Raw genomic sequence first — 27,330 nt, 5'->3', positions numbered from 1 at the left:
CAAATTTTTTTTGCAAAATTAACACTGTGGCACTTTCGTTTGTATTTAATAAATATTATCTAATCATAGATTAATTACACTCAAAAGATTCGTCTCACAAATTACAAATAAACCGTACAATTAGTTATTTATTTTACCTATATTTAGTGCTTCATGCATGTACCGTAAGATTCGATGTGATAAAAAATATGAAAAATTTTGCAAAATCTTTTAGAACTAAACAGACCCAAGTCACAAAACTCTGCTCCAATGCCATCCTGATCATGCACAGCAAACTCCCGAAAAGGCGCGAGAAAGCCAACTCACACGTTTGCCTCAGCGCGCGCCATCGCTCCTCGCCTTCGCCTCCTCCTCGTCGTCTCCTGCAGCGGCATCCTTTTCGTCCATAGAATTTGTTTTAGTTGACATGTGAGACCGAGACGAGTGAGACTGAATAAATTCGAGCTTTCACTGACCGGCGTGTTTACATTCGAAAAAACAGGGTGCGAGTGTACTTCACAAAGACATCCTGTCACGAATTCTAAAAAATCCTGTCACGAATTCACGTCTAGTAGTAAACACCACGATTCATCACTCGTCCCCGTCCCACCACATAGTTGCACTCGAATTCACGACGCTCATTCGCTGAAATATGCACATAATTTACACGCGGACCGTCGCCAGCCGGCACAGTTACTTGGCTCCAGTGCCAACTGCCAAGGCACCGTCCTGCACAAACTCCAGAAAGACATGAGAACTGAGCCACAGCTCACAGCAAGCTCACGGCTGACTCAGCTCGAATGCTCCTCCTCCTTGATCTGATAATCGCTATCATCTTCCGCATCTGGATCTTCTTCGTCCATGGAATCTAATGTATCCTGCAAACAAAGAAATTATGTGAAGTAGGTTTACAACCTTTTCGCATTTAATCAGGAATCTAACCGGCAAAAGAACCTAATTGCCGCACTCGTAGAAACAGTTTTAAGTTCAATAGCTGCAAACAATGTACTGGTACTGCAGTCTGTCTAACAAAGGATGCGAAGATACCTGCTTTATGTTTTATTAGGTGAATAAATCTGTTATGCGTGAGTGAGAATATCAGTAAGAAGCTATCCTTTCGTGACGGCTACACATGGGGGTTTCCAGGAACCACCAGTATCTCCAGAAAATATGGCTTTTACTCATACATAACGAATATAAGAACATGCATGGGTCCGTATATAATCCAAACGAAATACAATCCTTGTCAGGATTTGCACAACCCACAACCTTACAATCCCCATAGTCAAGGGAACTAAGGATGTCATATCTTTTCTGAACACACATCCCATTGTAACAGAACCATCCGAGCATGAAGCAGCACAGTAGAAGCGTGATTTTGACCAGTTTCAATATATTTCAGAAGAGATAAAACATTGTCAACAATTCCCATCATGACATGCATATGGGTTAATCATTTCATCATCTTAGGAAAGTAAACTGCAAAGTATCATGCTTCAGTATATCTTCATTTGACACTGTTTCTACATTGTAGATCATACTATGTTATTTGCAAATACTTAGCCATACAAAGTGTCGGGTACCATAATCCGGGGCACCCAAAGCAGGGAGCTAAAAACTCCATCCGCTCCCCTTAGTAAGAAGCCAGACCGACTAAACAGTCATTCTTTGCTCCGCCCGAGACCTAACGACGAGGCCTTGAATGGAGCCAAGACCAGTCCATTTTCTCCGCCTCGCCCGAGGCCTAACGTCAAGGCCTCGAACGAAGCCGAGACTCAGCAATCTCCGCCTCGCCCGACCCCAGGGATCGGGCGCCCTTCCCCCATTGGTGCGCTTGAGACCACCCGTGACGTCATCCACAACGAGGCGCGGTACAGAGGGATAAGACAGGAATCAAATCCCCACGCCCACACCGCGCAGAGCAGGGAATGATGATCATTGTGCTATCCACTCCCGCCACTGTCACCTACTCCCGTCACTATGCGTACGGCCGAGACCCGGACAGGCGTTCAAACGTCAATCCAGGTTCCTGTGGTCACGCACTCGTCAGAGCCAAGGAAGTCTCGGGTCTCTATATTGGTCAATGAACAGGGGTCAGCACGCTCGCTACAGGTATGGACGTCCGTCCGCAGGGCAGGCATGGCTCAGCACGGCGGCCACAGGGAAGGACACGCCTCGTATGACAACCACGACTAGCTACAGCGCTGGGAGAATGGGGAGCCATTCCACCGCCGTACAACGCCATACCTCAACTCGGCCTCGGATTCGACCGCAGCGATATAACATATACACATGTACCTCCTGCCTCCCCTTACAACTATAAAAGGAGGGGGTAGGGACCCATTCTAGGGAGAGGCAACACGCGAACTCACCTCTAGTAATACACCAGACAAAAACAGCAACCTGCACTCAAGCACTCCACACACGGCGCCGAGACCTGGGTTCTGTTCCCTCTCTCACGCCAAGCTTTGTAACCCCTACTACAAACACTTACGTGAAATATAATACAAGATCTCCACCTCCACTGGATGTAGGGCACTCTCGGCCCAAACCAATATAAATCGCTTGTGTCCTTCTTGCATCACCATCCGGATCCAGGGCACGTAGACATAAATTCACTAGCCGGTGGTAGGACCACATGTCCAAACACCGACACAAAGTTTGCACCTACAGTCTAGTTATCAACTTATGAGATCCTGATAGCATAAATCTAGCACCACATTTCCTTTTACATGGATGAAATGCTAATTGGAGCAAGGTAGAGGCAGGTTTCACAATAGCTTCTTGCTAGCAAATAGTAGGGCATGCAAACATATGAATATGCAGGAAGCATATTACATTAGTACCTGTCGTGCCAGTTTGCACCGTTTGCTTCTTCCAACAGCCAATGATGACTCCTTCACACCCTGCAAATAAACGCCATTGACAAATCAAGCAACCCAATTTTCATGGCTAAATGAACTAAATGGACAGCTGTAATTTGCTAACATTAGAAACAGTTTGCGATGAGGAAATGCTGGGCATCTTTTGCTCCAAGGACAAAAACTTTTTCTCCCAAGCTTCATTTAACCCTTGCAGGGCTTGAGTAATCATCTCTTGCACCTGTTCTATTGTGAACATTGGCTGCTCTCCTCGTTTGCTCACACAAACTGGGGAGGATTTAGATAATGGCTCGCATTGGGCTTTCTTGCTGACACTAATAGTATCACAGTGCCTCCCTTGCTTCCCACTCCCAGCTTGTCTCTGCACAGAATGGGAACCTAGCTGAATGCTCTGTGCCTCCCTATTAGCTTGATCCCTCTTATCCTGAAAAAAAGAAGGCATGTCAAAACAATTCATCTGGTTGGCATATGGAGTCAATATCACTTAATAACTTTAGTCTTCAGAATTGTTAATCCAAACAGTACACTAAAAAGGTAGTTACCTCAGTTTGACATGCCCTCTGGTCAACAGACTCCCTCAATATATTAGTTGGTGAATCAATGTCAACCCCCAGCTTTCCACCATTATCCAAGTCCTATTTAATCGCACCAGAATCATCAAATCATGATGAAATAAATTTCAAAAAGCAGGATTTCAATTCTTTGTTCGTACCACAATCTCCTCATGCAGTCTTATCTTCAGTGGGCATGCAGCATTACGGCGTTTTCCTGAATACCTATTCTTCCTTTGTTGGCAAGACACCTTGATGTTCTCGTCTTTGGCCCAATGGTCACATAACATTTCCCACCATTTTGGCTTCATCCATACAGGGACAAATGGTTTCCATTTCAGCGGATCTTCATGCTCAAGTACCATTACTGACGCTTCTCCTTGCTGTTCATCTGGATCTTCTCTACCACCATCCTGTTCTAGCTCCATTTCATCATGGGCCCTACGAACAGATAGAGCCTTGGTCTTTTTTGATGCTAACACCTGTCTAACCCTTTGCTTCTCATAGCAAAAGAGATTCATTAGCTGTCTAACCGCTTTTCGGTCAAATATCTTTTGACACTCCTCTTCATGGCCAGGCGACCATTTGTACCGTTTCTGCAGTATCCGAGTAAGACACTCATCATTTGCAGATTTCATAAAGATCAAAATATAGTACAAACATGTCTTAATAGTTACTCACAAGGAATTCATCTAATATAGTAGTCCTTGTATCTGGTGGGCATTGGTGCCAATGGTAAACCACATGCTCACATGATTGGACATTTCCAATGGTATCATCTGATACATAGATCCCAGGATAGTTCTGCTTGATAAGAATGGAGAGGGTATTTGCTACTTTAGGACATGGTGGTTGCACAATCCAGCTGCTAGTTCATGCAAATTTGTCATACAATGCAACTCTGAATGTAAAAGTAGTTTAAACATCAACAAACACGGACAATACTTACTCAGTACCACTGGGAATCAGCATGGGCCTTTCAGCTTCTTTGCGTGGTTCCATTAGTTTTTCAGGGCCACGTCCCCTGCGCTTTTTTGATGAGTTACTAGTTGGCCCTGGCAGCAAATCGCCACATGGTGCATCCTGAAATGGCTTTATATCAGAAAGCTCATGGCTGCCACAGTAATAAAAATCATGCAGATGCACATGATATAGGCCTTGTTTAATTCACCCTGAAAACCAAAAAGTTTTCAAGATTCCTCATCACATCGAATCTTCGGCATATGCATGAAGCATTGAATATAGACAAAAATAAAAACTAATTGCACAGTTTAACTGTAAATCGCGAGACGAATCTTTTGATCCTAGTTAGTCCATAATTAGATAATATTTGCCACAAACAAACGAAAGTGCTACAGTAGCGAAATCCAAAATCTTTTCGCATCTAAACAAGGTCATAGTACAATCCATGCAAAAGGTACATGGCAGATTTTTGAGACAGTTGCTTCGGACAAAAATAGAAATATGCTAGCGATTCTAATATAAAGAAAAAACTACACTTTTAAGAGTTTGCATGGCTAAACTACACTTATATCATTGATCAAATGAAAAAAAAATAGTGTAGTTCTGTGAGACACAATATAAGTATGGTTTTACAAGGCATGCAGAAAAAAAATGAAGTTTTGTGAAATTGATTCTCAAAAGTGCAATTTTGTGATATGGAGTGACAACAAATTTACTCTATTATGTATTTAATCGAAGCACTAAAACCTAATACAAACATTTTTGAACCATCGTGCAAGTTAGGGTTGGGGGAAGGAACCTGTGAGTTGAGGCCGGATGGCGGCTGTTGGTGCAACGATGTTGTACTGCTGCGCTTAAGTGGTAGATCTGCAAGATTGAGAAGCACACATCAATGATAGAGAGTTCTCAATAGAGACAGTTGTGTGACCTCGGAAAGGCACATGACTTTTACTTGTAGAAGGCGGTGTCACTGTGGGCAATGTAGTGGTAGCAGAAGCAGCAAGGCGGCTGCATGAAGCAGACAGGTTCTGGAGGCAGGGTCCAGAGAAGGACTGGTCTTCAGGATGCCCCCCACCATTTGGAGAAGGGCAAGTGAAGCCATTCCTTTTTTGCCTTCCAAGCTGTGAATGTGAATGGTTTTTGTTGTGATGCTTCAGTTGTCCATGTCCTGAACAGTTCTTGTCGCTGCAAATCTCTTGTACAAGTGGCCCATTCATATCCTGATTTTGCATCCCTGCCGGATTTGAATGCACTTCTGAATAGCCTTTATCAAGTTGGCCGACCCCACTAAAGCTCTCCTGAGGTATCTCATAGTCATGCCATGAATTTGAGCTTGCAACTGGAAGTGTCCACCTAGTCTCTAGAGAGTACATCTGGGTTCGTGGAAACTGCTCAGCTTGTTGTGTACAATGATTGAAAGCAGGTGTAGTTGCACCATCAACATCCCACTCATTAGAGCGATCAAGAGGAAATCGTTGACCAGTAGAACTAGTGTCAGAATCTGCTTGAGTCCTTCCAATTTCTGGAGCTTCAGATAGATTTTGATTCGAAGGAGCATCAATCTTCTCAATAGGATCAATGTCAAGTACGTCATGTTCATGTGATCCCTTTACCAAGCGCTTACTACGCCTGAGTAGAGGCGACACATTTGCAGAATTCATTAAAATCTTACTTCTCTTTTGGTTTCCTTTACTACCTCCACTCTTTTTACAGTTTCCAGTTTCGCTGGCAAACTCCACTTGCACCTTGTCTGCATGAACTGTATTCTTGTGAATTTCATCTGCCTGCTGCTCGTCCACAGCTTGATTCAAAGACTTTGTCTGCTCCTGTTCTAGAATACTAGGGGCAACCACATTTCCAACCTTCTGTTTGCTGCGCACTGTAACTATGTCATTGGAAAATCTATATTCCTTCTTGTCTGCACAAATTGAAGAGTTTGAAGACATTCCTTGTCCCTCTGATGCATACAAGGCTTGATTAAGATGCTCTTCATGAACCTTTCTTACAGGATAAGAATCAGGGCTAGCTACAAATATGGATTTCTTCTTGCTGTGCCTGAGGATAGTCTCATCAAGTGGCTCAGTATGAGACTCTTCTCTCTGTGACAAAGGGTCAGCAGGCTTGCTTTGTAGCCTTCCCACCACAGGAATTTCTGTGCCAGTGTCAGCTCTAGATGAAGTAAATGGCTCTTCTCTAAAGGAATGTCTCAGATGCTGTCCATGTGTCTGCTCCAAATGAATGGGCCTTTGAATGTATCTTGCATGAGTTAATTGACTTGAAGGCCCAGGACACACCTAGCAAAGATGACATAGAGAGGAAAAATGAACCATGAGATATAGCATATACAGATGTCCCTTTGATCATAAAACAAGCGTCTATGAGGTGTGCAGCCAACTCTTGCCTGTCTTGGCCAGGCTACACAAAAAATACTTTTGTGATCTTAACAGTTTGTAGGTTTGGGGAAAAAATACAGCAATAAATATTGATGGTAAAAGATGAATTGTAAAAGCTTTGGACTTGGAAAGTAATGAAAAATGGCACTTATATTGCGACCAATTGTATCTGTATGCTTGTGAAAAGAAAAAAAAAAGAAAAATAGTAATATACAGTGGACAAAGTTATTACAAATGCCCAACAACATATTCCAGAACAACGATGATTTCAGAAACCCAAATTTTATGTGACCTTATTTAAAAATATTTTATGGATCAGGAGGGGTTGCCCCCTACTTCTTATAAATATACTCCTTCGGTTCCAAAATAAATCAACTTCTAGAGTTGTACTAAGTCAAATTATTTGAAGTCTGACCAAATTTATAGGAAAGAGCACCAATATTTACGACAACAAATTAGTGTCACTAGATGCACCATGAAATATATTGTCATAATCTACTTCAGTTGTTCATCTATAAGTCACTAGATACACCATCAGATTAGTGTCACTAGATACATCAACTTCTATAAAAATGGAATACATTGGTCAGTTGTTCATGTCAGAGCTCTCTTAGGCACTTAGTGGCGTAACAATGCAGTGCAGCAGAAACACTGGGGGAACATACGGTGCATAGTAATACCTCAGAAGGCTGCGCCAATCTGCTGGGAGTAATTGGGACGGCTGAGGGCGGCGCCACTACCGAAATGGCAGCAGCCGGCGGGACGGCAAGCTCGGCGCCACAGAGCGGGCAGGCGAATCCCCCTTGGCCGTGCGGCACACTTAGCACGGCGCTACATCCCCCGCACGCGATGCGGGACGGCGCGGCGAGTGGGGCACGTCGCTCGGGAAGCGGAAGCGCGCGGCGGGGGCGCCGCGGCATGAGCTCCGGCGGGAGCGACTGATGTGTCCCGCAATCGGGGCAGGCAAATTCGGTGAGGCCCGGCTCCACTTCCAGCGTCTCCCCGCAGCCCGCGCAGCGCACCTCAACGATCCCCGGCAGCGGCGCCATGGGAGGGGGAAGCGACGGCTAGGTTTTGGATGTTTTTTTTTTTTCTTTTCCTCCTCCCTCCGCGTTCATTTGGCGGTTGGCGCTACTCAATTTGGCCTACGGGGATTACAGGTTAACGGTTAACTGTTAACGACGAGGCGTGACGGTGACGGCGTGTCATCTTCTCTCCTCTGACGGATAAAGGTGAAACCCGACAGCAATTGAAGGCACTGTATACTGCAGCTTTGCATAGTTGGGAGCAAAAACCTCTGCCCACTGAGATTGTTTTATTATATGTCTTTTAAGTTAAACTTTAAAAAATTAGGATATACAATATATTTTTTTATATCTGAAATATATTGTATTACTCATAACGATATACAGTATACTGTTATAGCATTTAGAGCTAAATCCACATCTAACTTCTGTAGGCAAAGTATACTTATACGCAAAAAACTAGAGGTTGTTTCAACCTTAATCGACATTTAAGTGCTAGATTAAATGGCAGTCACCAGTCAGCTAAACGATTATTTAGTTAGGATATTTAAAAAAAAAGCATGTGCGGGCAAACTAGTTGGCTAAACGAATGCTAGTTGTCCATTTAACTTTTGCAGTGTATATAAGATGACTTATTTGAACACACTGAAATATGTAAATGTTTTTTTGTGACAGAAATATGTAAATGTTTTGTTTTCAAATTGCACACCCCTTAAGATGTAACTATTGGACCCAAAAATAGTAAGAGCATGGTCTAATGACATACAAAGAAATTAAGGCGCATATATTTGGAAAAAAAAAAGCATAACAAAACCTGGAAAACCTTTAACAATATATAGAAGGACATGGTAAACATGTAAAAAAGATATGGTTTATCCAGAAGTATGAATATGAGGTTTGATTGATTTCATTCATGAGCTTTCTTTCTTGCACTCCATAACGGTTGGGTGCAACTGTCTAACGAAGAATTTATATGTATATGGCTATATAAAAAAACATTTCTCTAAGAGTCTTTTTCAAACTCACTCTCTAAAATATTATAGTTTTTTTAGAGCCCTGAATAATAATAGCTCTCTCTATGTATCTTTCCACCTCTAACAATATATCATATCTTATCTTTGTAGGGAAATAGCCTCGCTTTTTAATGTGGGCTAGCGAGAAAAACAAAAAACAATGTGACATTATTTGTAGATCTAATTTAAAAGTTACTGAAAGACATATTTCAAAAAAAATCTAAACAAGAATAAATGATATAAAGAGGCCTCTTAGAGTTGCTCTAAAACATCAAGGAACAAAACTTTAAAACAGCAATAACAACCCTAGCAATTTATGATATTTTTATAAGGGAAACGTATCTGGTGGAAACCACAATGTTCGTGAAAAACTATGCAAATCACGATAAAAAGTCATCTAAATTCACCAAAAAAATCATACGTGTAGATGATATGATGACACACAACCTTGTAAAATATCTTGCCCAAACTTGAATTCGTTTATGAGATAGAAAAATAACAATTTTCTAACAAATCCTCTAGACAACTTTCTAGCTTGATATTTGTTATTTTTATATCTCACAAACGTATTCGAGTTTGGATAAGATTTTTTACAAGGTAGTGTATCATCGTATTATCTACAAGTGCAATTTTTTTTATGAATTTAAACTTTTTTGTCGTGATTTACACAGGTTTTCATGAAGATTGTAGTTTCCACCAATACGTTATCTTTTATAAGACTCCTTAAATTGTTTTAATTAATACTTTCCATTCTAAACTATAAGACGTTATTGTATTGGAACAAATTTGAGTTGACAATAAGTTTTTCATATTCAAATCATAGAGTCCCTACTCAAATCAAAGTGTCGAGCAAAACAAATATGGAATGGATTGAGTTTTGACTTTTGACGCAAGTTTTTCACTACTCCAATTACCCATATGCACCCGCAGCTGGAGTTGACCGCAGCTGGAGTTGGAGAAAGCAGAATCCAACATCCAAAAAAGGCTAAAAATTTGCTGAAACCCGCGCGTAGCCCTTTTTCCTGACGGCTCCGGTTGACCGGTTTTAGGGGTAGACCGTCGCGTCTCACTGATCTCTCTCTCAATTGCTCTATCCCCAAGGGCCCGAGAGTGATAAGCGGAACCCTACCACTGCTCCCGCCGTCATGGCGCCGCCGCCGGAATTCGTCGAGGTGCGGTGCGCGGGGTGCGGCGAGACGCTGGAGGTGGAGCCGGGGCTCTCCGAGTTCGCTTGCCCCGACTGCGGGACCCAGCAGGCGCTCCCGCCGGAGCTCATGCCCCCACCCCCGCCGCGCCCGCGCAGGGCGCTGCCCATCCCAAGCCGCCGACCCGCCGCCGCCACGGCGCCAGTGCCTGTTCCCGTACCCGTGCCCGTGCCCGTGCCTGTGCCGGCTCCCGCGAGTTTGCCGTGCGTCGCCTGCTCCGCGCTGCTGAGCGTGCCGGCGGGCCTCGCGCGCTTCGCGTGCCCTCTTTGCAGTGTCGAGCTTACCGTCGACGGCGGGCGTCTCCGGGTATACCTCGCCTCGCCGCCCCACGCCACAGTCTCAGTCCTGGCGCCGCCCCCAGCCGGCATTACTTTGAGGCCATCTCCACACCGGCGTCTCGAGGTGCGTATCAGGTGTTTTAGGACTTTTAGCTTAAAACCCCTTTTCCCTATATGGATTCACCAGAAACACTAGCTTAAAACTCATTTTCATTAAATGGAATTATTCGTGCTTGGTATACTAGTTTAACTTTCTGCCTTTGTCCCAACCCAAAAGTTGTCATTATTAACTCAGCAATATCCCCTATTCCACTTCCACTGGCATCCTGATGTTGGTCTTGTCTTACATAGCAGTATTTTTCATGGCGAGTTGAGCAAGAACAGGCTGCACCTGCATTTTAATTGCAAGGCGCAGCATTTCTGGGTTACAAGTGATACAATGGTTGTATTTTAGTTTGCATTTGCTTTTGGGCCGCTCAAAGGCTCTGATTCACCGCATTGGACGCTATGATGTCTTTTTATTATTAAGGAAACCACTATTTGTTAATGTCTGCCACTTGGCGGCTCTGCCTTAGTATGAAAGATTTCTTTTAAAAAAATTTAATAGAGATTTGGTGAGGAGGGCTTGATAGAGACAAATAAAGTATGGAGATTTTCTAGGACACGGAAGACAAATCTGATAGATAGAATATACCATTCGGGTGTCCTGATTGCCTATTTCAGCGACAGTCATGCAATTGTATTTCTGCAGAATCTCTTAGATTAGAATTTCCTTTTTTCTGTACTCTTCTACGCATAGATCTACTCCACCTATTTTTACTTCTTACTTCTTTTTGCATTATTTTCTGTGCAGCAGGGTCAAGTAGAAAAGTATAATCACCCGACTCGTTCAGTTCATAGAGAGGAGGCCTTCAGTTCTTCTAGAACAGAAGCAATCCACACCGTGTTGGCACAAAAAGAGTCCAGTATCTATTCAGCTCACAGAGAGGAGTCACGTATTGAAGCACTCAGTAAGACTATTGCAAAGGCTAGCGAGAGGAAGACTAAATTGCCTGCTTGTCTTGAATCTACTGGCGTGGTACGTCCAGAGCCTCCCGTACACTCAAGCTCAGCCTCTCGGGCACAAGTTCATCCTTCCAATTATTCATTTCGTGCCCAAGAACAGCAACCTGTGGAGGACACTGCAAGTCAAGGAGAGCACATAAATGAAAATCGAGCTGTATCAAGTACCTTCCAGCATGAAACAATAGAGACCTCAAATCCAGTCAACCGTGTTGAACAGGACCAAGGTGAGTATCACAGCAAAACAACTGGATGGAATCTGAAGAGGAAAAGGAGTGGTGGGACAGCCAGTGGTCAGAAGGGGAAAAAGAAGGGCTTGCCTTGTTATCCAAATGGAGGCCCCCATCTTAGGCGTAGTGCACGTTTGTCAAAGCAGCCAGAAAATCCTATCAACAATGAGCCTGCTCAGCAGCCAGCTGCTTCGAATCAATGTAATTCGGATTTAGATCTAAACATTGATAAAATCATTTCCAATCTGTGTCGCAGTCCATCGCCTCAGCTTCAAATGCCTCGAGCAAGCTCAAACCAGTCAGGCAGAGTTGATGCAGCCACTGGACCACCTGTGTCAAATCATACTGCACCTCAAGATAGGCAACTCCCACTCAGCTACAGTCAATTGTACCCTCCAGAGGTCCCCGGTGAACACTGGCTTGATAGAAGTGGTGACGAGCAGCCACATTCACCAGATGCCCGATTTCATGATGTGCATATGCAAGGGCAATGGCAACAGGTGCGAGAACCTTCAGTTCATTCCACTGACTTGGGCGCACTTATCTGTGTTCCGACCTGTGGGTATTGGTTGAAGCCATGGCTAGGATACACCTCTATTAAAAATTTGCCACACTGCCGAACGACCATTATTGTCAGGCTGCCAGCAAAATCTGCGCACCTCATTATAAGTTTGCCACTGGTTTTTTCCTTGACCGCACATGAGAGCTGCACATCTCCTGTGATTTCGAGAATACCACCATAATGCCTATCACATATCCACCTTCTGCAATGACAAGTTAATCTGTACTATCCAACTTGCCTAGTACTCGCCTCAACCTTCCACCATGCACATGTGATATGTGTTTATATAAAGAAAAAATAGCTCCTAATATCCTGTAAATTTTCTTAGCCGGAGTGCCGTGGTTTGAATTTCTGCATGAATATACATGTTCAAAATATTTGCAATGTTTGGATGCTTATTTTAATCACTCATTAAGGAGGATGCTCAGAGGGGCCACTCCCTATTAGGATCTGTTGTGAAATCATCAGGGAAGCGTAGAGGACGTGGACATCAACCTACAAGACTAACCCAACCACGAAGGGAGGTTGACAGGCCTGTCTTGACACCTAATATTATTGAGTATGTGTATCGATGAACTGACAAAGTTAATTCTTAATATATTCTCTTGTTATGTTCATGACGAGTCGACTTGGCAGCAAATGGGACGTCGATCCACCTTGTCCTAAGGTGGCCTCTACCATCACTGTTCTTTTGAAGCAGAAGTACCCTGGGTCTACCTATCTGCCAGCTGGTCAGCGAAGAGAAGATCCACCCAGTGGGGAAATGGTTCTCCACTGGCAACAGTATCCTCCAGAAACAAGGGATGTTATTTTGAATGAATTTCTTGTAAGTAAAGTAGCTGAATACTTTTGCTTTATGGAGTGTTATTGAGGACATTTCGACCATGGAGCTTATATTTCAATTGTGCTAGCAACGCTACAAGTGGGCCCCTGGCCGAGAAGCAGAGTGTCTGAAGGTATTTGAACGCAGAGCAGCAAGGCAGTTTGCTTCTATCCTAAGCCAAGAGAAGCGCAATGTTAGAGCAAAGTTTGCTGCAGTAGACAAATCCAATGAAACTTCAGGTGCGCATAGGTCCAACGGACATGCAGAGTCAGAAGAGGAAGATCAAGAAGAAGAAGAACCCAAGGACCAGCAGGCATTAGAGAGAACTGATGATGAAGACCCCTTGCTGTGGAAACCTTTCCCCCCTGCATGGATGCTTCCGAATTGGTGGGAAAGGTTATGCGAGCACTGGGCCAAAGAAGAAGTCTTAAAGATGTCTTCCCAGAACAGGAAGAACCGATTCACTAAAGGCCGTGCTCATCACACGTCGGGTTCACGGAGCATTGCCATCCACAGGCAGCTTATGGTGAAGACATAAAGACAAATTCCTTGGTTAACTCATTTCAGCACCAATTACTAATTGTTTTTTAATTGAATATAGGTTATAGAAAATGGTGGGATGCCAGTGTCAGAACTAGAGGTATTCAACAAGACCCATAGGCGTAAAGGTGGCACAGGGGAATTCGTCAGCGAGAGAGCAAAGCGAACTGTGGTAGGTCCTCAGTGTTTGGGTTATTTGCACCATTTAGAAGTAATTGTGCGCAACATGCAAAATGTTTGGAGAGCTTATTAACTGTTGCTGAACTGTGTTTTGTATCCACTTCATTTTTCAGGAGGGCTTCACGAAATGTATGGAGGAGGCTGGTGATAAGAACATAGACCCCCACGTTGCATGGGTGCAGCAAGTAGGGGGACGGAACCGTGGAAGGTACTATGGGCTCACTGGTATCATTGAGAAGGACAAGGTTGATGAAGTAGCAAAGTCCATGCCAGATTGTTTTGGTAAAAATGGGCAACGGCAGAAATTCACACAGGAGCAGGTGCAGCAGATGATTAATCAGGCCTTGCAGGGGTTAAATGAAACCTGGGAGCAGAAGTTTAAGTCCTTGGAGCAAAGTGTGCGTGGTGTGCCACTGTTAGGTAGTGATCCCAAGGTACGCAAAGGATTACTGAGTATTGTATTTCTCATCTGAACTTAAACTGGTTTAGAGGCTCATGTGAGATGTCTCTATCTGCAGCATCCTCCTGGATCTTCTGCGGCTAGACAGGGAGGCCAGGAGGATCAGTTAAGACATCTGGTAAGCGAAAGTCATGAGACGTTGGTAGTTAAGCGTGTCATTTTTTAGAGTAAAATGAGGTCTATGCTTCTCATGTTTATATCATGAATCTTTTACAACATGTGGTGTAGAACAAAATTTTGGTACCAAAATTTCTGCAGTAGTTATCTTCAAATTACACAATTGATATTTTGATATAAATAAGATCAACTACAAAAATTAGAGTTGCAAATCATTGTTGCAGCATTTTGTTCATGGGAGCAATTGTCATTTCTGCCAACACCTAAAAAACTGGATGATGATTCCGTAGTTGCACAACCTGTGTTCCTGCATGCATGTCTGGTCCGATTAGTAGGGCTTTTCCCTTGAGCCTTTTAAACTGGCGCATATCCCAGGAGATCTAAGTTCTTTTACGATTTGCAGGATGCGTCATATTCGCACACCGGGGGAAGCGACGCGGATGACGATGTTGAAGTGGTGTCTACCAGCGTCTGAGTCGCATCACTGTAGTTTCTGACCGATGCTTTTAGCATTTTCATGTCCATTTTACTCCAGAGAAATGCTAAAAATGCGTAACATTTCCTCCGTGTGATGGCCTGTTGAGCTGGGCTCCCGCTTCAACATTTGACCACCATCTTATGATCTTTGTTTTCTTCACTCGCTTTTGGGGTTTGTGGGTCAGTACTTGATACTCACCATTCGAGCTTATCGAGAAGAGAAGTGGCAGTTTTAAGTAAAATTCCATTCAAATGACTATCATAATCTTATCAAGTAACATGATAATCCTCGAGTTCAAGGACGAAACAGCGAAACACATGGAGTTTCCTATGGGGTAATTATTAAGGTTGGAAGTTTGTTGCTTATATTGTTTGGATTCGTTGGACTAAGGCTAGGAAGCATTGCGCTTATACAAGACAATGGCGAAACAGTTTGTTGCTACCTTTTGCAACAAATATGCCTGCATCGTTTGTAGCATTTCAAACACCTAGTTATATCTTCTTGTTTTTTTTTTGAGAACATCTTATAAGCTATATCAAATCTATATGTATATCTAATATTAAAGATTCAAAGTTTCATCCGTTTTTTTTCGTCCACCTCCTCTAACTATCTGAATGGTAGAAAGTTTTTTTCATCCTACCTTTTTTTTTACCTAACCCATACTTATAACTCATACTCAATTCATGTCTAGTGATGATGAAGACAGTTTGATTCCAACACATATTGTGTCACGACCTCTGTATCTCATATGTGATCTAGACTTACAATCCACTTTCAATCAAATTAGAACAACTCATGCCTAGCGATAATACGAAGTCCGTTTCCTATATGTATTTGTTCTGTTGCTACATACATACATTTTTGTCATCAATCAAAAGGTCAAAACAAACATATTCAAGTTTTCATCCTCAAGCCCATTTTCACTAGATGCGCCATACTTGTTGCTTCTAAGAGCATCTCCAAGAGTGCAAGGGTTTTCAAAACCTGCTCCCAATCTTTTTTATTTTGCAAATTGAAAAGATTGTTCTCCAACAACTCTCTGCCTGAACTCCCAATCTTTTTGCACTTAGGAAAATCAACCTGATCAAATGGAAGTATACATGTGTGTATCTATCAGTCAATCTAGAGGCAGAAATATGTTACCCCGTTGTTAGCTCAACACATTGGCGCTAGCATAGTGAGGCCTTGTTTAGTTCCAAAAATGTTTTGATTTTGGGTACTTAGCACTTTCATTTTTATTTGTCAATTATTGTCCAATCATAGATTAACTAGGCTCAAAAGATCCATATCATGATTTACAGACAAACTGTGTAATTAGTTTTGTTTTCGTCTATATTTAATGCTCATGCATGTGTCACAAGATTTGATGTGACGGAAAATTTTAAAAAGTTTTTAGTTTTTGGGGTGAACTAAACAAGGCCTGATTGTTCCTTCAGATTGCTCCAAAAGGTGGTTGAAACAATGGAGAGTGGAGTTTTTTTGGCAAATGCGGTGGCTGCAATCTGATGAATATTATGAGTCGTCGAGGGACTTCGTCAATATTTCCATTGAACACTGTCAAAGGGATGTAAACTGAGTAGCACATGAGCTAGCTAAGCGAGCTTTTTAATTTAAAAAATAATTGTATTTTTGTTGATGGGTCTTCCATTATTTTAGAAGAGCTTGTAAACGATTTAACTTCTTATGAATCAATAAAGCTCACCGCATGGTATTTTAAAAACATAGGTAGAAGGACGTGAGAAGGAATAAACAACTGGACATAATTTTCAATATAAAATGTGCATGAGAAAAATAAAGTATAAAAGATAGTTATAGTGATTAGGAAACAATTTGAAATTCCTGATGTAAAATTGGCTTTGGAGTGAGATTTTGAAAACTGTTAGAAACTAAATAAATATGCTCATAGCCGTTTGGATAACCTATTGATTTAGCAATTGTTTTTTAGAACTATTGGAGATGCTCTAAGCTCTTATTACTTGTTTATTACTAATTTCATTCTAAACTATAAACATTTGTCTCTTTTTACCTCAAATTTGATCAATCGTCATATTTAAAAAATTTGTGCAATTATAGTCAGATTTAAATTATTTTTAAAGAGCTTTTATTAATAATCCAAGCCACGATAAAAAATATGATATTTTATATAAATTTTTGAATAAGACAAATAATTAAATTTGATGTTAACAAAGTCAAACGTAGATGGAGAGAGTAGTTGTAACGATGCACTGATGCTTAGGGCAAGATATATTGTGGCACAACTATGAGTAGCATTGCCATGGACACAATATTCGTGTGACGTGTTCCCTCCTGACGAGGAATGCAGATTTTGAGACGGAGCTGTGATAGGCCCCTCCGTCTCAGCTTCCAAAACCTAGACAGTCGCAGTGCGACGCATCTCTCCGTCTCCGCTTTTCCCCAAGCTTTGCAGAAACGAAAACCACCCTTCCCCTTCCACTCCACCGGTCCACCCTCGTCGAGAGAGCCAGTTAGGACAATGGCGCCACCGCCGACCGCCGCGTGGGCGGCGTCGGCGGATCCGGTAGATGCGGAGTCTCTGGAGGTACGGTGCGCGGGGTGCGGCGAGACGCTGGAGGTGGAGCGGGGCCTGACGGAGTTCATCTGCCCAGACTGCGCCACTCCGCAGTCGCTTCCCCCCGAGCTCATGCCGCCGCCGCCGCCCCGCCGGAAGGCGCTCCCGCTGCCCCGAGGCGCCGCCGACGTGCGCGGCGCGCGGCTCCCCTGCGGCGCGTGCGGCGCGCTCCTCAGTGTGCCCGTCGGGATGACGCGCTGCGCCTGCCCGCTCTGCGGCGCCGAGCTCACCGTCGACACCGCGAGGCTCAGGCACTACCTCCTTTCCTCCGCCGCGTCGGCGGATGCCGTCCCCGTGGTGCCGCTCGGCGCCTCGTCCTCGGAGCCTCCCATCCTCCAAGTCCGGCAGGTATTGTGCTATACTGCTCTTGCTGTGTAACTGTGTGTCTGTGTCTTCCCCCTTGTGGAATTTTATTCTTAGGATTAGGTTTCTTTTAGAAATTTGGTAATAACAAAATCTAGAGTGAGCTTGTATAATCTATGTACTCAGTGTACAATTTAACAAAGTTTAAACATATCAAACTCTTAGCTTGACTTGATGGGTGGTGCAGTGCAGCAGTTTATGCTTTAGAAGCTTAATCCGAGAAAATCATCGTAGCTTTTGCCTGCTCCTTATGCGCTTCAGATTAAGCAAGAGAATCCAAACTTTGCAAGTTTTTCAAGACTAATGCCTAGCATTTAGCTAACTTGGATCAAACAGACACATACAGAGCATGCTGGCCAGTTTATTCCAGAGTCGCCAGAATCAGAGCATCCTGATTACACGATTGATGGAGAAGAGGTACTTGGGGTCCCTGACAATACTGCAAGGTATCAGGACCAGAGGAACATATATCCAGGCAGCTCCAGAATTGTTCCTGCAGAAAAGAGACATGGAGAGCCTATATCTCAGGTCAGGCACCAGGCTCAAAATCTTACTTCCAGCCATGTTATTCGTGCAAAGCAGCCATATCAACAGAATCCGGATCGAGTTATTGAGGCACTGCAAAATCCTGTTAATTTTGCACTTTTTAGTGAATCAGGGCGTGTTGCAGATATTAACGATACTACCTCAACGGATATAAATGGGACAGTTGGGCGATCCATTTGCCCCAGAACTGTAAGTGTCGAGAGGGGAATCATGCAGACTGCCCAACAGATTACGCAGAAGTCACAGAAACAACATTCTTGTTATGTGACATCTCTTGAGCTTTCTCAGGCAGGATCAGCAAATGGGAGAATTCATGTTCAGGAAAAGCAACAAAGATCTGGAAGCAAAACATACCGCAGAGAAGGGGCATGCACTCAACTGGTCCATGAGACTATTGCAGGCAATGACAACAGGGGCAGGAGGCAGTTGATTGGCCTCGATGTTATGGGTTCAGAGAGGAGACAAGAGCAGACAACAAATGATGCCACTCAAGAGGTGCAAAGGGAACATTCTGAATCTGTGATTCGCAGGGAAATGGGTAATCAAGTAACTCACGTGGAATCGGAACAGCCAGGAAGCCACAGAGTTCATGCAGGGAAACAAAAAGGCTTGGTTGCTGCTTCAAATTCAGTTCTTCAACTTAGGCGTAGCAAACGTTTGGCAAAAGATTCATCTGCTGCCACAGACAGACAACTTGTCATGGACACTGAAGTAATTCATAGGCAAAATGTTGGATGTCAAGCTGTTTCTCCAAATGGCCTCATGCCAATGACCATTATAGATGCTGAACAAACAGAAAGTGAGCCTGATGAGCAGCTGGTTGTATCTCCAGAACGTTCGTCTGATCTGTCAGATACTAATAGAATCATCAACAATTTATGTAACAGTTCACTGCCTTCACCTGAGTTTCTTCAAACATGCTCTAATGAATCGGAGAACCTTCATATAACTACTCTACCTTCTCCAAACCATGAGATGTCAGATGCTGAGCATTTTTCTTCAAACCTCGACATGGATGATCCTGAGGATTTTGCTCGTACCTATATTCCTTTAGATGTTAAAAGGGCCCTCGCAAAGCTAGATCAGTCATCCCCTCATCATATGACGTCCCAGCAAAGTTCTGGTGAGGTATACCTGCGAGATTCAGTGGATTCAGAAGAGCAGGAAGTGCAGCTAGCATCTCAGAGAAAAGGTAATTTGCATTGCTATCATCCTTATTGTGTGTGCCGCAGAATAAGTCATAAAGAAAGGATACAAAATGGCCTTACTCCTCTCTCATTCATGCTCCCTCCCCTCTTCAATGTTGCATGTTAGATAATTTTTTGTTACGCTGAAACCATGGCAAAGTGGTAATAGTCACCTGTGTTTTTGTCTTTTTGATGGGATCATTGTGGCAGTTCCATCTGAGAACTTAGTTGCATATTCATATCAAGGGGTAGTTGTGCAATTTTGGGCTTTTAATAGATGAATGATACCACTAGGAGAAAAATGACCTGTTGGGGACTGCTTGACTACGTTGTCTGAGGAACATTCATATCAAGGGGTAGTTGTGCAATTTTGGGCTTTTAATAGATGAATGATACCACTAGGAGAAAAGTGACCTGTTGGGGACTGCTTGACTACATTTTCTGAGGAATCCCTCTTATTAACCAATTTATCGGGGGTTAATACATTGAAATCAACGTTGAAGTTTAACTTTTCCACTTGGTCTCTTTTTAACTTCTGAATGGTGACTCCGGAGAGATAAACAGCTGACATTTATGGAAAATTGTGATATGGAATGGAAGTAATAGAAGACAATATGCATCGTTACACATGTGGTTTTTTTTCATTGTGAATTGTGATTGTGAGGAACTCATGGGTGTCAATCTTTTTGGTATTTTTACAGTAACCGCAATCTATATATTTGAGACACTGACTGAGCATAATCTGTAAACCTGTATGCCTTTTACTTAGCAATACCCTTTTTTAACCTGACCCTTGCAACAGCAGTACATGAACTGTGAATGGCTAGCTGCTAGTGGTTTTGTTTTCTTTCCTGGTCTCCCCAAATCTTATAGTTCATTAGGGCAATTAACTTGGGCTAGTCCAAAATATCAAATACAAAACTTGAGTGTTTGGGCTTGATCCAATTGAACACAGGAGGGAGATTTGATATTAAAGCGGACTGCAGTTCCCTTTTGTTTCTTGGCTGAACGGGCCTTGAGTCTGGGCATTTCTTTTTCTCATGATTATGGCAAGTTACAGGACTCTGGGTTCAAGCCATGTTGAGTAAGGTTGTGTGTGATTTCAGATAAATGATGATTGTACAGCTGTTAAGACTTCTGATATTTTGCCACCTTCCAAACAGGTAGACGTCCTCGTGGTTTAACACTATGTCTGAAGGTGTGGACCATGCATAAGGGCATGCGCATACCAGTTTCATTGAACTCTTCAGGTCAGCCTATTGGAAAAGAAGCAGCCACATTGACTTCCTTTCTGGGTGCATTAGCACGGGATGGAATACTAGCACCTCTTACATACCATAATTGGAAACTTGTTCCTGAGAAAAATAAGGATGTGATGTGTCATATTGTCAAGGTATGCACTAATATGGTTTCTGTTTTTAGCCACTGTATTTAGTTCTCTTACACACTTTATCTCTTGGTGTAGCTCAAATTTGACATTGCTCCATTTCCAAAGTCATGGATTTTGAAGAGTTTAGCAAAGAAGTGGAGGACTTGGAAATTTCAATTAAAACAACAGCATTTTGATACTCATGAAACAGAAGAGGAGCGCCTTGCCGATCGGAATCCTCGTGTCCTCAAAGAACATTGGCGATTCTTAGTTGCATATTGGAGTACTGAAAAAGCACAGGTAATACTTAATGTTCCATTTCACGTGCATAGCTTCTGCTGCCATTGTGATTTGTGATTTTGTTGCTTGTTGGTTATGATTAGTTTGTTTATCTCTGACCAGGCTTTAAGTGCACAAAACAAGGCTATTCAGGCAAAAGTAACCACTTATCAGACCTCTGGGACGAAGAGCTTTGCACGTAGAATTGAAGAGGAGGTAATTTAAGGTCGTTCCTTTACTTCCACTGTCAGTAATGAACTAATTGTGTTATTCTGTGCAACAGAAACAAAAATGGCCAAATAAGGATGAGCCAACTGTTGAGGACTTGTTCATATTGACTCACACACCCAAGGATGGGAGACCTGTGACGAAGGCTGCAGCTGATGCCATTGTGAGACACGAGAAACTAAATTCATGACTTCTTTTTTATTTATGTGGAACGTGCATGGAAGAGCTGAGATTTCATTTTACATCCAGGCACGGCGACTCCATGAATTACGTCAAAAGCAATCAGAAGGCCCAAAGCGCCGACGGGGGAAGGCAGCCTTGAAGGCATCCTTGGATGAAGCCATGGAGGCTAAGAGAAAGGCTGAAGACGAGGCAGCTGCATTGAGGGAGAAGTTGATTGCTATGGAAGAAAGTCAGAAAAAGCTGCAGGAGGCTACAGCCAACAAAAAGACCGCAGGTAACCTGAGGAACAAGACTTCACGGACCCGAAGGAATTAGAAGGTGAACAGTCGTCACCTCCAGGTTTTGTACAGGTAACATCCAGCTATAATTCTGAGTTGTACCCTTCTAGAAAATAATATCCATCCATTTTCATTGTTTCTACCACGTATTCTGATCAGACAGACCATATTCATCATCATCCTTGCAGATCCAAAACCAAGCTCTGATGAAATAATGGAGCCCCGTGTGAAGCAATGTTTTCAAATCATCTAATCGACCCTAGTCGCTATGGCACCGATCACACTGACTAATATTAGTGGTCATGACTAGCTGTGATTAGTTTGTGATAACATTGCTGAGAAGCCAAGTACATGTGTAATGCTGACTCTCTGAACCTTCCCCGTCTATGAAGATCGATGTTGTTCCAATCGAGCTAAAGTCCATTTAAATCGAATGACGATGATGCAGTCTGCGATGGCAGGATTCCGTTCATAGCTTGCTTGATAGGTGCACTTACATTATCTGTATGTGGAGTGGATGATTTGTTCCTTCAGTTGTTTATATGGGTGATGGCTTGACGGGTGGAACTGGATCAAATGAACTGAATGAACAGAGAAGACCGGCCATGGCTCCTACAGTGTGGAGTCGTCGAGGCAAATGGGGACGAACGCCAGAGAACGAGTTTCTCATCACACTAAAAACCTAGTTCTTGTCTGCAGCCTGCGCAGCTGCGCTAGACCCGGGCTGAAGCCCCTAGTCGGGGTCCAGACTCCAGAATCCGCCCAGCTGCAGCAAGCAGCCAAATAGCCAATGGCGGCGCAAATGGAGCGGCGCCGAGCACAAGGCACAGTCGCACAAGCGCATGGAGTGCCGCACAACTTGGCAGCTCGACAACACGCGGCAAGGCGTCGATATGAGCCCCCGAGACGCCGTAAAGGGCGAAAGGATAAATGGCCGGGGCGCGGCACAGCTGCACAAGCGGCGCACTAGGAATTTTCACCGAGACCAGGAAAACCATACCGTAACTCTCCGGCCACAAACGGGCGAAATCCTTGGTATCTCACTCATGCCTTGTTTAATTCTAAATTTTTTTGCAAAATAGACATTGTAGAGCATCTCCAACAGTTTACCATTTACACTTGCTATCTTTGTTTTATTGGCAAAACTAGAAATTTGATGCTCCAACAGTTTGCCAAATCACTTGCTATCTTTTAGCAACTTGGCAAATATCCTCTGTACACGCGCATATTTGCGCGTCCTGTTCGACTTGCCATCAGAAGGCGTGGGTGAGGCCGCGCGGCAGCTTTTTTTATTGGACAAGACCAGTGTGCAAAGATGTTTCGTCGTTCACTCGTGATGCAACAGGACGGGTGCCTGTACTAGTACCATCTTGGAGGCTTGCAGTTCGGGCCTTGTTTAGTTTCTTCCTGAAATTTTTTCGCGATACTGTAGCAGTTTCGTTTGTTTGTGGTAATTATTGTCCAATCATATCATAGACTAACTAGACTTAAAAGATTTATCTCGTAAATTTCGATCAAACTGTGCAATTATTTTTCATTTTGTTTATATTTAATACTTCATGCATGTGTCTAAAAATTCGATGTGACAGGAAATTTTGAAAAGTTTTTGGATTTTGGGTAAAAGTAAACAAGGCCTCGGCCCTGTGTACTCCAGCACATGGTCACAGCGATCACTGTAGCTACTCGTACTAGTCCTAGCTGGAGGCCTCTTGTAGCTGCTTGTAGCCACGACAATGCAACGCCTGACAAACAGGTGCCCACGCGCGGCCGGCAGCTTTTGTGGCAGAAATGGTGTGATGTGTACCTCCTTTTCTATTTTACCAAGCCAAAATGACAAACTGTTGGAGATATAAAATTATTTTACTTGTCATTTGTTTTACCAACTTGCCAAACCACAAGATTTGCCAAGTGGAATTTGGCAAACTGTTGGAGATGCACTCTCGTTTGTATTGACTAGAAATTTTGCAACATCGCGCAAGTATAGTTTACAAAAAAAATAGATTAAAAGAAATTTTGCAACATCGCGCCAAGCCGTTTGCAAAATTTTTTAGAAACTAATGTTTTGTTTAGTTTTCAAAAAATTTTACAAAAAAAATCAGATTTTTCGTCATATCGAATCTTGTGAACATTAAATATAGATAAAAATAATAACTAATTGCATAGTTTATCTGTAATTTGTGAGACGAATTCTTTTGAGTCTAATTATTCTATAATTGAACAATATTTATCAAATATAAATGAAATTGCTACAATATTAATTTTGTATTTTTTTTAAAAAAAACTAAACTAGACGTAAACAAGGCCGAGACGTTTCGACTCGCTCCATGGCCGCATGCATGGTTCGACTCCCCCACAACGCTCGCAGCCGCAATAACTGTGCACGGGAATATAGGAAGTGAGGGCGTCGAATCAAATCGCCAGCATAGTCCGAATTCTTCTTCTTCTTCTTTTTTGCAAAAATAGTTCGAATTCTATTGTCTGCGAAGATAATGGAGCACAGCGCTGGTCTTGCATATATTTTGAAAAAGATTCTCTCACAGGTTTCACGTTCTGACGTCCATTTTTTAATTATTTTTTGTGGTTGTGTTGCGAGCGATTTCTCTGCTATCACTGGGGACGCCCTGAACACCGCTCCGATCCGATGCACCAAACGGCTTGGCGCCTGTAAATTCAAAAACCTTTTCCTGAGCTAGTGTGCCCCTGAATCAAGGACGGAGGGAGTAGGAATCATATGCAACGGCACCAAATCTAGGGAGAGATATAGAGATGAATCATAAACCACCAAGTTCAGTTATCTGTTTGTTTCTATCAACGAAGCCAAAGGCGACTAGGGAGAGATATACAGAGATGAATCATGAACCAAGTCTAGTTATCCGTTTGTTTCTATCAACGAAGCCAAAGGCGACTGAATATATCCGGCTATGACCATCTATAGTATATCCGTTTCTTACTATTAACGAAGCCAAAGGCGACTGGATATATCCGGTTATGACCATCTATAGCATATCCGTTTGTTTCTATCAACGAAGCCAAAGGCGCCTGAATATATCCAGTTATGACCATCTATAGCAGTGCTACAGTAAGGGCATCCCAACATCGCGCAATAGGTAGCTCAGTAGCTGACATGGAGGCTAGAAAAAGTTAAAAAAAAAGAAAAAAACAAAGATTGTATGAGGTTGCATACGTGTAGACACTAAGAAGATTTTGGGACATATCCGAGCTAGGCTCTCGAGTCTCGAGGGCTCGCTAGCACGATTAGATAAGCACTCTTTTGAGCTAGCAACTTTTAACACCATGGGAGACATCCTCAAAGCGTTCTCAATCACCAGCTATGTCGCCAACTTTATCCAATGTGGAAGTATTAATTAAACAGCAAAAAAGCTCAAGGAACAGGATCAGCGAGCTATTTGGCTCGGAACGAGGAACTGTGAGAGCAGGGTTTAGGCGAGTCTGAGTGGCCCGTTTCAATGCACTGTTTTCAAAACAAATCCGCTGACAGGCATCAATAAAACGAATAATGAAACAACCTTCATAATGCATGAGTTTTACCTTGACGTTTTCTAGGCTGGGCAAAGTATTTAATTACTGTAAAATGATTGGATCACATGCAAGATATTGAAACGATTTAGCCCTCAGTGGGGATTTCATCCCGTTTCACCGCGTGAGAAACAACGCCCGCGGGGTTTCACCATGGTGAAACTACTTCTCTCTTCTCTTCGTTTCATGCAAAAAGTACAGTTTTACTAACATGACGCTCTAATAAATATACATGACATCCTGGTAAAACCCCCACTGAGACTGTCCTTACAGCAGCACTCTATGGGTGAGGGTTGAGGAAATAAGATATTATTTTTTTACTCTCTCACTTCCAGCCAAACTAGCAAAATTGATCTTATCACTAGAGACGCCTTAGACCTTATTTAGTTCACTCAAAAACCAAAAAGTTTTTAAGATTCCCCATCACATCGAATCTTATGGCACATACATGAAGCATTAAATATAAACGAAAATAAAAACTAATTATACAATTTGCCTGTAAATCACGAGACAAATCTTTTGACCCTAGTTAGTCTATGATTGGACAATATTTGCCACAAACAAACGAAAAGTGTTACCGTACCGAAATTAAAAAAAATTCACATCTAAACAAGGCCTTAGTGTCCGCTCCACCTACTATTGAGTGCAGTAGAATTGACATTGGGATACCTTTAATGAAAGGCCCTAATGCACAAAAGAATGACCTATAAGAAAAAAGAAGTTTCCATCTATCTATACAATCCAATCTCAATAACACTACAAGATGACCTCTTCATGGACTTAGCTTTTTAATTAAACAACATTTAAAGTTGTCCTTCCATTCTGTCATATTTTTATCCCTAAAAAACTATAGAAAAAAATGTTCCCATCTACCTATTTAATCCAAACTCAATAACACAACATGATGACCTCTTTATGATCTTAGCCTTTGAATTAAACAACATGTGAAAGTTGTCATTCCAACCCCCATACAACTCTCTCAGAGCTACTTATCTTTTCTTTCAGATTGTATCATAAACTCATAATAAATAATAAACTTTACATTTATGCTATTTGTGCAGCTTGTCCCTCAACTACTTACTCCCCACATTTACATGCTTCTTAAGGATAAGAACAATCTTTGATACAACACAAGCAGAAGTAGTCCTCCCTGCACTCGATGTTACGACCTAAATAAATAACTAAATTTAAATGTCTATCAACAACATATAATGAAATAGAAAACATAAATGAACATACTAAACAAGTCAATATTATTACGGTATTCCCAAATTTGTTGGTGTATGATAATATGGCATGCATGGTATCCTTCTACTTTACAACCCCTAAAAAATATTTTTTTGGCATGTGTTATCAATTTTTAATTCGATTTTCTCATCTATAGCAAACTATCTTAGTGGCAACTTAAACTCCTTCATGCAAGGGTGCACAACACTAAGATCATGTTGGCCTAGTTCAGGTCGTACAAGATCTCACTTTTCTCCTTTGGTATGTCATCATCAATCAGAATAACAGTACCAGAAGTATCTTTCACAACAAACACTTTTCCTTGTCACCATTAGTGTGAGCTGCCTCGACAACCTCCTTGGCATTTCCATCTTTAGCATCCATAGTCCCAAGTCTCAAAAGCTCATACAACTTCTCATCACCAATGATTTCCATCCTAGTTGAAAAACTATGCTTCTTGCTGTTGGTGTTCTGCATCTTATAACACCACCATTGACAACAAAAAGAGATCAACGAGAGCTAAACTGGCCATGAGCTCACATTAAGCCTTGAGAAAATAGTTGATAATGAGTGAAGTTAGATGTGCAACCTACTAATTTCCATAAAACTTAGGCAACACTACCTGAAGTTAGTTGTTACAAAAATTTGCATGTTATACTACCCACAGTCCCACATTGCAGGAACGAGATCCATTCAATGGCTATTGTATTATGCTAATACTACAGACTTTAAGGTTCGTGGGCACATATACAAGGTTCAGAAAATCAATTGATGCACAAATCAAACTAGACTAACCAATGTG

General features: G+C 42.4%; 3 protein-coding genes across 10 annotated transcripts; 2 read left to right on the top strand and 1 right to left on the bottom strand.

The window, feature by feature from the left end:
• LOC8072322 lies at positions 425 to 7,900 on the bottom strand. 3 transcript variants are annotated; one of them, XM_021463319.1, is made up of 10 exons: positions 7,449 to 7,900; positions 5,328 to 6,669; positions 5,175 to 5,242; positions 4,362 to 4,495; positions 4,094 to 4,280; positions 3,574 to 4,008; positions 3,404 to 3,496; positions 2,968 to 3,285; positions 2,818 to 2,885; positions 425 to 857 (listed from the first exon to the last, which is right to left on the bottom strand). In XM_021463319.1, the coding sequence occupies exons 1-10, from the start codon at positions 7,815 to 7,817 to the stop codon at positions 848 to 850; spliced, it is 3,024 nt and encodes a 1,007-aa protein (XP_021318994.1). In that variant the 5' UTR covers positions 7,818 to 7,900; the 3' UTR covers positions 425 to 847. The 3 variants fall into 3 exon arrangements, with proteins under 3 accessions (XP_021318994.1, XP_002447071.2, XP_021318993.1); XM_002447026.2 differs by having other exon boundaries at positions 2,826 to 2,885; positions 7,449 to 7,899; XM_021463318.1 differs by having other exon boundaries at positions 439 to 857; positions 2,826 to 2,885; positions 4,094 to 4,277; positions 7,449 to 7,899.
• LOC8072321 lies at positions 9,852 to 14,985 on the top strand. Of its 5 annotated transcripts, none has more exons than XM_021463469.1 (9): positions 9,854 to 10,413; positions 11,143 to 12,081; positions 12,560 to 12,702; positions 12,780 to 12,969; positions 13,055 to 13,492; positions 13,568 to 13,678; positions 13,800 to 14,120; positions 14,205 to 14,264; positions 14,667 to 14,985. In XM_021463469.1, the coding sequence occupies exons 1-9, from the start codon at positions 9,952 to 9,954 to the stop codon at positions 14,736 to 14,738; spliced, it is 2,736 nt and encodes a 911-aa protein (XP_021319144.1). In that variant the 5' UTR covers positions 9,854 to 9,951; the 3' UTR covers positions 14,739 to 14,985. The 5 variants fall into 5 exon arrangements, with proteins under 5 accessions (XP_021319147.1, XP_021319144.1, XP_021319146.1 ...); XM_021463471.1 differs by having other exon boundaries at positions 12,572 to 12,702; positions 14,667 to 14,982; XM_021463470.1 differs by having other exon boundaries at positions 9,855 to 10,413; positions 11,146 to 12,081; positions 14,667 to 14,982.
• On the top strand, positions 17,072 to 22,236 carry LOC8072320. 2 transcript variants are annotated; one of them, XM_021463836.1, is made up of 8 exons: positions 17,072 to 17,679; positions 18,013 to 19,432; positions 20,591 to 20,820; positions 20,893 to 21,096; positions 21,199 to 21,291; positions 21,359 to 21,466; positions 21,553 to 21,836; positions 21,953 to 22,236. In XM_021463836.1, the coding sequence occupies exons 1-7, from the start codon at positions 17,236 to 17,238 to the stop codon at positions 21,799 to 21,801; spliced, it is 2,748 nt and encodes a 915-aa protein (XP_021319511.1). In that variant the 5' UTR covers positions 17,072 to 17,235; the 3' UTR covers positions 21,802 to 21,836; positions 21,953 to 22,236. The 2 variants fall into 2 exon arrangements, with proteins under 2 accessions (XP_021319511.1, XP_002448503.1); XM_002448458.2 differs by having other exon boundaries at positions 17,073 to 17,679; positions 18,031 to 19,432.

This window comes from Sorghum bicolor, chromosome 6, assembly GCF_000003195.3.
Source record: "Sorghum bicolor cultivar BTx623 chromosome 6, Sorghum_bicolor_NCBIv3, whole genome shotgun sequence".
NCBI classification, from domain to species: Eukaryota; Viridiplantae; Streptophyta; class Magnoliopsida; order Poales; family Poaceae; genus Sorghum; species Sorghum bicolor.
This window is presented reverse-complemented; position numbering and strand designations above follow the sequence as displayed.

Excerpts from the sequence above, each read along its gene's own strand:
- LOC8072322 (XM_002447026.2), bottom strand. The coding sequence starts at position 7,817 with ATGGCGCCGCTGCCGGGGATCGTTGAGGTGCGCTGCGCGGGCTGCGGG. Across the intron at positions 5,243-5,327 it reads AGTGACACCGCCTTCTACAA|ATCTACCACTTAAGCGCAGC; the intron begins GTAAAAGTCATG and ends TCAATCTTGCAG. Across the intron at positions 3,497-3,573 it reads GACTGCATGAGGAGATTGTG|GACTTGGATAATGGTGGAAA; the intron begins GTACGAACAAAG and ends GCGATTAAATAG.
- LOC8072321 (XM_021463469.1), top strand. The coding sequence starts at position 9,952 with ATGGCGCCGCCGCCGGAATTCGTCGAGGTGCGGTGCGCGGGGTGCGGC. Across the intron at positions 10,414-11,142 it reads CTCCACACCGGCGTCTCGAG|CAGGGTCAAGTAGAAAAGTA; the intron begins GTGCGTATCAGG and ends TTTTCTGTGCAG. Across the intron at positions 13,679-13,799 it reads AGAGAGCAAAGCGAACTGTG|GAGGGCTTCACGAAATGTAT; the intron begins GTAGGTCCTCAG and ends TTCATTTTTCAG.
- LOC8072320 (XM_021463836.1), top strand. The coding sequence starts at position 17,236 with ATGGCGCCACCGCCGACCGCCGCGTGGGCGGCGTCGGCGGATCCGGTA. Across the intron at positions 17,680-18,012 it reads CCATCCTCCAAGTCCGGCAG|CTAACTTGGATCAAACAGAC; the intron begins GTATTGTGCTAT and ends CCTAGCATTTAG. Across the intron at positions 21,467-21,552 it reads AGGCTGCAGCTGATGCCATT|GCACGGCGACTCCATGAATT; the intron begins GTGAGACACGAG and ends TTTTACATCCAG.